We start from the raw sequence: 11,553 nt of genomic DNA, 5'->3' as shown, positions 1-11,553 counted from the left end.
TAGTCCTCCAAGGTTTATAATGGTTGTGAATGGGGGCCGCGTTTTGAAGTCAAAAACAATGCATCCATCCCTAAAAAAGTAATCTATACAACTCCAATGGGTTAATAAAGGCCTTCTGAAGCGAATAGATGCGCTTTTGTAAGAAAATTATCCATATTTAAAACTTTTCAGTTTTGCTCTATCCTCTGCGCTTCCGCGTTCGTCATTACGTTGCGCGTTCTTTGTATGGTCGTCCGCCGGAAGCTAGTTGAATTTATAACGTTTAGCATCGCTTTGCGTCAGAAGGCCTGGAGTCCTATGGGTTAATTTTTTTATGGATGCATTATTTTTTACTTCATAACGCGGTCCCCCATTCACAACCATTATAAACCTTGGAGGACTAAGGATATTTTTAAATATCTATAGTCATATACACATAGGATGGTTTGAGGGCGAGTACATCATGGGATAATTTAAATATTTGGGTGAACTAATCATTTAAACTACAAAAACTCATCAATATTGCACTCAGCAAAAATACATGTCAAATAACCTATATTCCACTGTTAACTATCAGAGGAGTGCATTTTTCATCTAACTTAATCGTTGTTTCGACTTGTTGAAAGTGTTTTATGATCAGTGTCTTATGGCGGATTTTTCGTTTTTGCATCACCTTTTTAGTCAAAATTAATATAGTTTAGTCCTAAGGTTTAAGAGTAATACGTCAGAATATCAAATAGCAATTTACAAACATGAAAAGTAACATTCTTGCGTCTAACAAAAGCGGTGTTCTAGCGACACCTCGTGGCCACTGTGGCGCTCTGCAGCTGTTAAACGCTGTCTCTCTTCGGTGAACCGGTTAACTCCGCTGTGGACTCGCTGACCCCGCTTCCATGGGCTCTGCTGTAATGCCTGCGCAGCTGGCGCCAGGTGCTCGAGGAAACCATTTGAAGACATTCAAAAATGTGTTCTTATAATTTGTAATCATAATCTACGTCGAAAGACGCGGATTGTGAATTCCCCTCTTTTAAATCAAGTCCCTGTCGCTTTAAAGCTCCAGACAAAACGACCCATATGATTTTCGACCTCCAATCATCATCACTCCCCTGGTTGAGAGTGTGAGCCCTTCTATGCGGACATGGCGAAAAAGGACAGATGTCTAAACAGAAGAGCACAATGGGGATATAAATGATAGCTATTTTCATGAAAACGAAGCACTGAAATGCTAAGGAGGGGAGACGGTACTCCTTCGAGGCAGAGACCACTGAATCACCATGGTTGTAAGATCCTTTCTCTGACTGTTACCTGCATTTCTTTGATGTTTATTAGGCCTGTAAGAATCTGACATATATCTGTCACATCTGAGTGATCATGTGCTTGTCATACGGATGAGCTGCCATCATGCAGTTTCCACATCTGTGGAGAGCTTCAACAACTTTTTGCGACTTTTTGATAAGATGTTGATGTGAATGTTATTGAAGCATCTGATCTAATTTTAAAACAAAGTGCCTGGTCTAGTTTATGACTTTGAACAATACTGCAACATATATGAGCAATGTTGTCTGTTTGCAATAATATTGGTATATCAAGTATTAGAGATCTTAAAATATAATATAATATAAAATCAGCTATACATTATGAGGAAAAATAACAAGCTTGACGTTATAAAAGAAAAAAAATGTTTTTAGGTCTTTCAGAATAATATTTATATAATGTAATATTGCATATATCACTGCTTACTTGTTGGGATAATTGTATAAGTATAGTATGGCAGCTGGAAAGCCTGTATATGATTTAGATACTCTAAACATAACATATATAATGTAGTAAAATATATCATTTTCCTTGTGAGGTACCGTCTTTATTAAATATAAAAGCAGCTATACATTTTGAGATAAAACATCAAGCTTGACATCTTTTTTAGATCTTTAAATCATTATATTGTATTAAATCAATGTAATATATAATAATATTTTGGATATCTTACCTGAATAATTTGATGATTATATTAAAACAGACATTGAAATAGACACTCAATACACACAAATATATATATATATATATAATATTACTATCTCACAGAAGTGTACACCCCTCAAATTTTTGTAGATAGTTTATTATATCTTTTCATGTGATAACACTGAAGAAATGACACTTTGTTACAATGTAAAGTAGTGAGTGTACAGCTTGTATAACAGTGTAAATTTGCTGCCCCCTCAAAATAACTCAACACACAGCCATTAATGTCTAAACCGCTGGCCACAAAAGTGAGTACACCCCTAAGTGAAAATGTCCAAATTGTGGCCAAAGTGTCAATATTTTGTGTGGCCAGTCTGGCCACCATTATTTTCCATCACTGCCTTAACCCTCTTGGGCATGGAGTTCACCGGAGCTTCACAGGTTGTCACTGGAGTCCTCTTCCACTCCTCCATGATGACATTACGGAGCTGGTAGATGTTAGAGACCTTGCGCTTCTCCACCTTCAGTTTGAGGATGCCCCACAGATGCTCAATAGGGTTTAGGTCTGGAGACATGCTTGGCCAGTCCATCTCCTTTACCCTCAGCTTCTTTCCCAAGGCAGTGGCCGTCTTGGAGGTGTGTTTGGGGTCGTTATCTTGTTGGAATAATGCCCTGCGGCCCAGTCTCTAAAGGGACGGGATCATGCTCTGCTCATTCATGGTTCCCTCCATGAATTGTACCTCTCCAGTGCCGGCAGCACTCATGCAGCCCCAGACCATGACACTCCCACCACCATGCTTGACTGAAGGCAAGACACACTGTCTTTGTACTCCTCACCTGGTTGCAGTCACACACGCTTGACACCATCTGAACCAAATAAGTTTATCTTGGCCTCATCAGACCACAGGACATGGTTCCAGTAATCCATGTCCTTAGTCTGCTTGTCTTCAGCAAACTGTTTGCAGGCTTTCTTGTGCATCATCTTTAGAAGAGGCTTCCTTCTGGGACGACAGCCATGCAGACCAATTTGATGCAGTGTGCGGCCTATAGTCTGAGCACTGACAGGCTGACGCCTCACCTCTTCAAGCTCTGCAGCAATGCTGGCAGCACTAGTATGTCTATTTCCCAAACACAACCTCTGGATATGACGCTGAGCACGTGCACTTGTTGTTCTGAGTGGAACCTGTCCTGTTGAACCACTGTATGGTCTTGCGCCGTGCTGCAGCTCAGTTTCAGGGTCTTGGCAATCTTCTTATAGCCTACGCCATCTTTATGTAGAGCAACAGTTCTTTTTTTCAGATCCTCAGAGTTCTTTGCCATGAGGTGCCATGTTGAACTTCCAGTGACCAGTATGAGAGAGTGAGAAAGATAACACCAAATTTAAAACACCTGCTCTCCATTCACACCTGAGACCTTGTAGCACTAACGAGTCACATGACACCAGGGAGAAAAAATGGCTAATTGGGCCCCAATTTGGACATTTTCACTTAGGGGTGTACTCACTTTTATCATTTCTTCAGTGTTGTTACATGAAACGTTATAATAAAATATTTGCAAAAATGTGAGGGGTGTACACACTTCTGTGAGATACTGAATGTTTTTCTGTGTCTTTATAAAATATACAAAAAGCTACACAATGACATTAATAAGAATATATATATATACAGTATAGTCCAAAAGTTTGGAACCACTAAGATTTTTAATGTTTTTAAAAGAGGTTTCGTCTGCTCACCAAGGCTACATTTATTTAATTAAAAATACAGTAAAAAAACAGTAATATTGTGAAATATTATTACAATTTAAAATAACTGTGTACAATTTAAATATATTTGACAAAGTAATTTATTCCTGTGATCAAAGCTGAATTTTCAGCATCGTTACTCCAGTCTTCAGTGTCACATGATCCTTCTGAATTTTTGCTGCTCAATAAACATTTATGATTATTTTCAATGTTGGCAGTAAAGACATTTATAATGTTACAAAAGATTAGATTTCAGATAAACACTGTTCTTTTGAACTTTCTATTCATCAAATAATCCTGAAAAAAAAATATTGTACACAAATATTTTGTACAATTGTACACATTAAATGTTTCTTGAGCAGCAGATCAGCATATTAGAATGATTTCTGAAGGATCATGTGACACTGAAGACTGGAGTAATGATGCTGAAAAATCAGCTTTGCATCACAGGAATAAATTACTTTGTGAAATATATTCAAATAGAAAACAGTTATTTTAACTTGTAATAATATTTGACAATATTACTGTTTTTACTGTATTTTTAATTAAATAAATGTAGCCTTAGTGAGCAGACAAAACTTCTTTTAAAAACATTAAAAATCTTAGTGGTTCCAAACTTTTGGACTATACTTCTGGACCAAACTTTTATATAATTGAAATATATATATATATATATATATATATAATAACAGCTGCCTTTGAAATGACAGTTATACCAGCCTGTTGTTTGATTGCAATGTAAATCAATATCTGCTATTTAAAAGCTGAAATTGATGTGCGTCTAATTTAAATCTGATGCTCTGTTGTAGCTCATAGTGGAGAAAACTGCTGAGCACCCATCTGCAGAGTTCTCCCTTGTTGAGGATGAGGCCCTTCACTGCATGTTCTTGATGGACAGGCTGAACAAGCAACGTCTGTTCCAACCTGATCTATGTGACGTTGACATCGTCCTCCTGCACCACCAGACTTCTTTCCAGTTCCAGGCCCACAAGGGTGTCCTAGCAGCCTACAGCCCCTTCTTCCACTCACTCTTTGCATCAAGTAAGGAGCTGCGGCGTGTGGAGCTCTCTCTAGAGGCCCTCCAGCCTCAAGGCCTGCAGCAAATCCTCAACTTCATCTACACCTCCAAGCTGCTGGTCTCCAGCTGCAATGCCCACGATGTGCTCAAAGCTGCCACGGTGCTCCAGATGAGCAACATTGCCTCTTCTTGCAGTGAACTCATTACCAGAGGCTCGCTGGAAATCAGTCCCAGCGTTGACCAAGCCAAGCAGGAAGTCAGCGCTCAGAGCTGGAGCATCAGCACCTTAGTAAACTCCAACTTTCAGATGGAAATCAAGCAAGAGAAGGACCCCACCTGTGCCAGAATCTATGGAGGGAAAAGTGAAGAGAACTCCTATGCTGTTCAAGTTGGTGATGGGCGTCAAGTAGGCACTTATAAAGTAGAAGGGAAGGAATCAGGAAACCTGAAGGACTCTGAAGAACTTGATTCATTTAACAGAGAGCAAATAATTGTCGAGTTGAATTTGAACAACCAGACCCTAAATGTGTCCAAAGGTTTAGAGGGCAACGCAGCAGCTCAGACACCCTCAGCACAACAGCTTCCTGTAAAAGGAAGGAGGAGCGATGAGACTGTTGAGGAATCAAGAAACAATGTGGCCTTGGAGGAGGAAGAAGAGGAAGGTGAGCAAAGTGAAGATGATGACGATGATGATATGAGACTTGAAGGCACCAGTGAGGACGAAGGTGACCACACATTACCTGTATTCATATCTGAAAGACCACTACAACAAACCCAGGCATCTGCTGATGCTTTAGCTGTGGTCTCCAAGAAAAGCAGTGTGAGAGTGAGGCAAGAGACGGCTCATGGTGGGACTGGGGAGGAGCGTCTGGATCAGGATAGCTTGACGTTTCAGAGCTTCACCTGTGTGAGGTGCCCCAAGACGTTCAACAACCGCTGGTATCTGGAGAAACACATGAACGTGACACATAACCGCATGCATATCTGTGACAAGTGTGGAAAACGCTTCCTTCTGGAAAGTGAGCTACTGCTGCATCAGCAGACCGACTGTGAGAAGAGCATACAGGTGGGATATTTTGTCATGATCTCTTAATTTATTCAAAATACATTTAAAAATAACTTTTGTACATACAGTGACTTAAATACACCTCTTCTATGATGAACATGCTTTTAATTTCTGTATGAATTTTTAACATTATTTATTTATAATCCATATAAAGTCAAAAATGTCAGGGTGATAAAACTGTCCTGATATCATGATGAAGAAAATGCCAAATTAAAAGAATGAAATTCTTGAAAGGAAAAAGTAGTGTGACTTTTTATTTTTCTTGGGAAAAAACATTTAACTGCTTCACTGCTTATTAAAATTTGAGCAACTTTTATCTGCCAAATCAAAGTCATGTATAATGTCATAATAATCAGATAATATGACCTTAAATGTCATGTGGATAAACTTAGGATAATATATATATACACATATATATACACATAGACACACATTATATATACAGTACAGTCCAAAAGTTTGGAACCACTAAGATTTTTAATGTTTTTGAAAGAAGTTTCCTCTGCTCACTAAGGCTACATTTATTGAATTAAAAATACAGTAAAAACAGTAATATTGTGAAATATTATTACAATTTAAAATAACTGTTTTCTATTTGAATATATTTCACAAAGTAATTTATTCCTGTGATGCAAAGCTGAATTTTCAGCATCATTACTCCAGTCTTCAGTGTCACATGATCCTTCATAAATCATTCTAATATGCTGATCTGCCACTCAAGAAACATTTAATGTGTACAATTGTACAAAATATTTGTGTACAATATTTTTTTTCAGGATTATTTGATGAATAGAAAGTTCAAAAGAACAGTGTTTATCTGAAATCTAATCTTTTGTAACATTATAAATGTCTTTACTGCCACTTTTGATTGATTTAATGCATCCTTGCTGAATAAAAGTATTCATTTCTTTAATTTCTTTTCAAAAAAATAAAAATAAAAATTCTTACTGACCCCAAACTTTTGAATGGTAGTGTATAATGCTACAGACTCTTGTATTTCAGATAAATGCTGTTCTTTTGAACTTTCTATTCATTGAGGAATCCTGAAAAAAAAGTACACAACTGTTTTCAACATTGAAAATAATCATAAATGTTTATTGAGCAGCAAATCAGCATATTAGAATGATTTCTGAAGGATCATGTGACACTGAAGACTGGAGTAATGATGCTGAAAATTTAGCTTTGCATCACAGGAATAAATTACTTTGTCAAATATATTTAAATAGTACACAGTTATTTTAAATTGTAATAATATTTCACAATATTACTGTTTTTTACTGTATTTTTAATTAAATAAATGTAGCCTTGGTGAGCAGACGAAACCTCTTTTAAAAACATTAAAATCTTAGTGGTTCCAAACTTTAGGACTGTGTGTATATATATATATATATTACTGTGTGTGTGTGTGTGTGTATAATATATATATATATATATATATATATATATATATATATATATATATATATATATATATATATATATATATATTATATATATATATATAATATATATATATATATAATATATATATATATATATATATATTATAGGATAGTGTGTGTAAAACAGTATATGTACATTATATATACATAAGAGTGTACATATTTATGATCTTACACTAGATTTTTAAAAGGTTTATCCTTTCCTTTATTGTGGAAATGTTTATTTGTCACAGGAACATTCAAACACAGGCAAACACGAATGTTAAAGTCAGCATGAAACGGAAGTTATGATAGTCTTTTCTTCCCTATTGTGACTTATATCTTAGTGAAATGGCTTCTTGAACAAAAAAAAGTTAGGCGGGATTTGATTTTGTCCACTGGGAATTGATTGGATAATTGGATGGTTGTGGTTTGCTATTGCTATAATCTTATGAGGGTGACAGGTTGTCCCGCTCTGGTTTACGAGGACACATGAATTTAAAAAAATAATGACGTGCATAGATAAATCATTTATTATAAACACTGCAATATTCCATAAAAAAAAAAACAAGAATTATGATTTCATGGTGTCTTTTATGCAATTAGACATGATTTGTATTTGAAAGAATGAATAGTGTTTTTACTGGTGTTTGTCTCATTTTGTAGTGTCTAACTTGTGGAAAAGCTTTCAGGAAGCTCTGGTCGCTCCATGAGCACAATAAGATTGTTCATGGCTATGCTGAGAAGAAGTACACTTGTGAGATCTGTGAGAAGAAATTCTACACAATGGCTCATGTACGCAAACACATGGTCGGTGAGTTGTGTTAGTGCCATTTTCACTCTCAAAACAGATACACTCTTACTCTAAACAGTAAGCTTTGACTGCCTGATTTCTTACTTGTTCTTTATGTCTTTAGCCCACACAAAAGAGATGCCATTTACCTGTGAGACATGTGGCAAGTCCTTTAAAAGGAGCATGTCTCTGAAGGTCCACTCTCTCCAACATTCAGGAGAAAAGCCTTTCCAGTGTGAGGTATGAAAACAATAAGCAATAAAGTAGGACAAGCTGGCTATTTTCATTATTGGCTTTTTAAAGCAATTTTAATATTTTGAGCAAATTCATTAAGTCTCATTCTTTCACTATTAGATTTAGCAAAGTCCCCTTCTAGTAATTTTCTAATAGTTTTAGTATTTTACTTAATACTTACATCATATCACAGTCAATATTTGATATTGGCTATGAATATGGTGTATGAAAACAAACAAAAAAACATTAAACCCCAGGCTTTACTACATCAAAAGTATCTCTAAAGTATTTGGATATAGTCCCTGATGTATGTAAACAATAGGACACAGTAAAATATAGTTTTTCACAGTAATCAAGATATTCATTTGAACGTTTCCAATATAAATTCTTAAAATCACAAGATTAATTTTAATCTATTATTTTTTTTACTCTACGGAGCCCCATACATGGCAAGCAGAAAAAAAAAATAGGAGGCTTAAAGGGTTAGTTCACCCAAAAATGAAAATTCTGTCATTTATTACTCACCCTCATGTCGTTCCACACTTGTAAGACCTTCATTAATCTTCGGAACACAAATTAAGATATTTTAGTTCAAATCCGATGGCTCCGTGAGGCCTCCATAGGGAGTAATGTCACTTCCTCTGTCAAGATCCATAAAGGTACTAAAAACATATTTAAATCGGTTCATGTGAGTACAGTGGTTTAATATTAATATTATAAAGCGACGATAATATTTTTGGTGTGCCAAAAAAAACCAAAATAACGACTTATTTAGTGATGGCCGATTTCAAAACACTGCTTCAGGAAGCATCGGAGCACATTGAATCTGTGTATCGAATCTGCAGATCGGAGCGCCAAAGTCACGTGATTTCAGCCGTTTGACGGGTTTGAACCGTGATCTGATTCATGATTTGATACACAGATTCACTGTGCTCCGATGCTTCCTGAAGCAGTGTTTTGAATCGGTCATCACTAAATAAGTCGTTATTTTGTTTTTTTGCTGCACCAAAAATATACTCGTTGCTTTATAATATTAATATTGAGCCACTGTACTCACATGAACTGATATAAATATGTTTTTAGTGCCTTTTTGGATCTTGAGAGAGGAAGTGACATTGCTCCCTATGCAGGCCTCACGGAGCTATCGGATTTGAACTAAAATATCTTAATTTGTGTTCCGAAGATTAATGAAGGTCTTACGGGTGTGGAACGGCATAAGGGTAAGTAATAAATCACAGAATTTCCATTTTTGGGTGAACTAACCCTTTAATCGTGCGCATGATTTACTAATTTGTTCCCTCAATTTATAAATCATGTGCAGGATTTACTAATTTGTTCGAAGTAGAAAATCGTCTGCAAGACTTAGTAAATCGCGGGAACAAATTAGTAAATTGTGTGCACAATTTAGCAAATCGAAGGAACAAAATAGAAGATCGTCCGCAAAATTTAGTAAATTGCGGGAACTAATTAGTCAATTGTGTGCACGATTTAGCAAATTGTGGAAACAAAATAGAAAATCGCCCACAAGATTTAGTAAATCGCAGGAACGAATTAGTAAATTGTGCACAATTTAGCAAATATAGGGAACAAAATAGAAAATAGTCCACAAGATTTAGTAAATCACTGGAACAAAATAGTAAATCATGTGCACAATTTAGCAAATCAAGGGAACAAAATAGAAAATTGTCTGCAAGATTCAGTAAATCGCGGGAACAAATTAGTAAATCATGTGCACAATTTAGTAAATCGCGGGAACAAATTAGTAAATCGTGCACGATTTAGCAAATCAAGGGAACAAATAAAAATTTGTCCACAAGATTTAGTAAATTGAGGAAACAAATTAGTAAATCGTGCGCACAATTTAGCAAATCGAGGGAATGAATTAGTAAATTGTGCGCACAATTTTTTTCTTGCATGTCGTGCAAGTATTACTCTATTATTATTATTATTATTATTATTATTATATACAATAATAGAAAGTTACTCTATCTTTAGTATTTCTTCACAGTGATAATAAACTATAACCAGGTGAACATGTGTTGTCGCATCATAACATTGCATATTTTAGCACAGCTGAATTGGCCAATCAGCATCCAGGACCAGAACAGCCTGTTTTATAATATCAGTTATTAATTGATGGCCATGTTTTAAATTTGTCCACTTGTCCTTTAGGTCTGCAGTGAGCGTTTTCAGTATAAGTACCAACTGCGCTCCCACATGAGCATCCACATCGGACACAAGCAGTTTATGTGTCAGTGGTGTGGGAAGGACTTCAGTATGAAACAGTATTTTGATGAACACATGAAGACGCACACAGGTGAGATGCTCTTACACATGTACAGCACTTTGAAAACTTTTATACAGTCAGTCTAAGAGGTCTGCAGTTTCTTTTTAGGGGAGAAACCGTATATATGTGAGATCTGTGGGAAAAGCTTCACGAGTCGACCCAATATGAAGCGGCACCGGCGCACGCACACGGGAGAGAAGCCATACCCCTGTGAGGCGTGTGGCCAGCGTTTCCGCTTCTCCAACATGCTGAAAGCTCACCGAGAGAAGTGTTCCCAGGTGAGGAACCCTCCACTGCTGGACTCTTCCACTATATCCAATCAAACGGAAGCTGTTGCAAACCAAGAACTGCCAGTCGGGATGGAAACACTGAGAGCTATCAGCCCACATCTGCATGGCATAGTCTCTTTTCCATCATCTGTTCTCCAATCAGTGGATGGGGGTCCGTCACATTCTCAGCTGCGTTCCCTTGCGCCACTCTACTCCATTGGAAGGACAGACTCCAGGAACCTGTAACTACTGCTCTGTATTATCATAATATCATGTTTCTTTGTGATGCAGAGGTTTTTATGTAGCAAAGAGCATGGGATTTTAAGTTAGCCTTGATTTGTTTGCATATGTCATATTCTCTGATGCTCTAATACTCATTCTAATATCCCTTCCATTCCCATCTAAAATGTTGACAAGAGTCTTCTGTGCTATGATAAACACTAGTTAGGAAAAAAAGTATTAAGTAAAATACTAAAACTATCTCCCAGATGTAGAATACTAAATGTAATACATATATGCTTTTATGTACAGTATATTTACAAAATAATAATCAGTTTACATTTTATTGGTCTTAGATACTTTAATTTATGTCACAGTTTGACCATAACTACAATTTGTGTTTGAGCTGATGACCTGTAAAATATAGATAAATATATATAACAGGTCATCACCTCAAACACAAATAGTACTTATGGACAAACTTATTATATATATATATATATATATATATATATATATATATATATATATATATATATATATATATATATATATATATATATATAT

The 11,553-nt window shown here is 36.1% G+C and overlaps 1 protein-coding gene across 2 annotated transcripts; it reads left to right on the top strand.

Annotated features, from left to right (window-relative positions):
* Window positions 1-885: 885 nt before the first annotated feature.
* Window positions 886-11,331, top strand: zbtb47a (zinc finger and BTB domain containing 47a). 2 transcript variants are annotated; one of them, XM_067363205.1, is made up of 6 exons: window positions 886-1,256; window positions 4,489-5,763; window positions 7,851-7,998; window positions 8,102-8,217; window positions 10,384-10,528; window positions 10,607-11,331. In XM_067363205.1, exons 1-6 carry the CDS (start codon window positions 1,254-1,256, stop codon window positions 11,011-11,013), a joined length of 2,094 nt encoding a protein of 697 aa, XP_067219306.1. In that variant the 5' UTR covers window positions 886-1,253; the 3' UTR covers window positions 11,014-11,331. The 2 variants fall into 2 exon arrangements, with proteins under 2 accessions (XP_067219306.1, XP_067219305.1); XM_067363204.1 differs by having other exon boundaries at window positions 886-1,259.
* The last annotated feature ends 222 nt before the right edge of the window (window positions 11,332-11,553 follow it).

The sequence above is a fragment of the Chanodichthys erythropterus genome, chromosome 16 (assembly GCF_024489055.1).
Source record: "Chanodichthys erythropterus isolate Z2021 chromosome 16, ASM2448905v1, whole genome shotgun sequence".
Taxonomy (NCBI): Eukaryota; Metazoa; Chordata; class Actinopteri; order Cypriniformes; family Xenocyprididae; genus Chanodichthys; species Chanodichthys erythropterus.
The sequence above is the reverse complement of the archived record's forward strand: the minus strand, read 5'-3'. Positions and strand labels throughout refer to the sequence as shown.

Coding starts and splice junctions, on each gene's coding strand:
- zbtb47a (XM_067363204.1), top strand. Junction 8,218..10,383: donor AAAAGCCTTTCCAGTGTGAG/GTATGAAAACAA, acceptor CTTGTCCTTTAG/GTCTGCAGTGAGCGTTTTCA. Junction 10,529..10,606: donor ACACATGAAGACGCACACAG/GTGAGATGCTCT, acceptor GTTTCTTTTTAG/GGGAGAAACCGTATATATGT.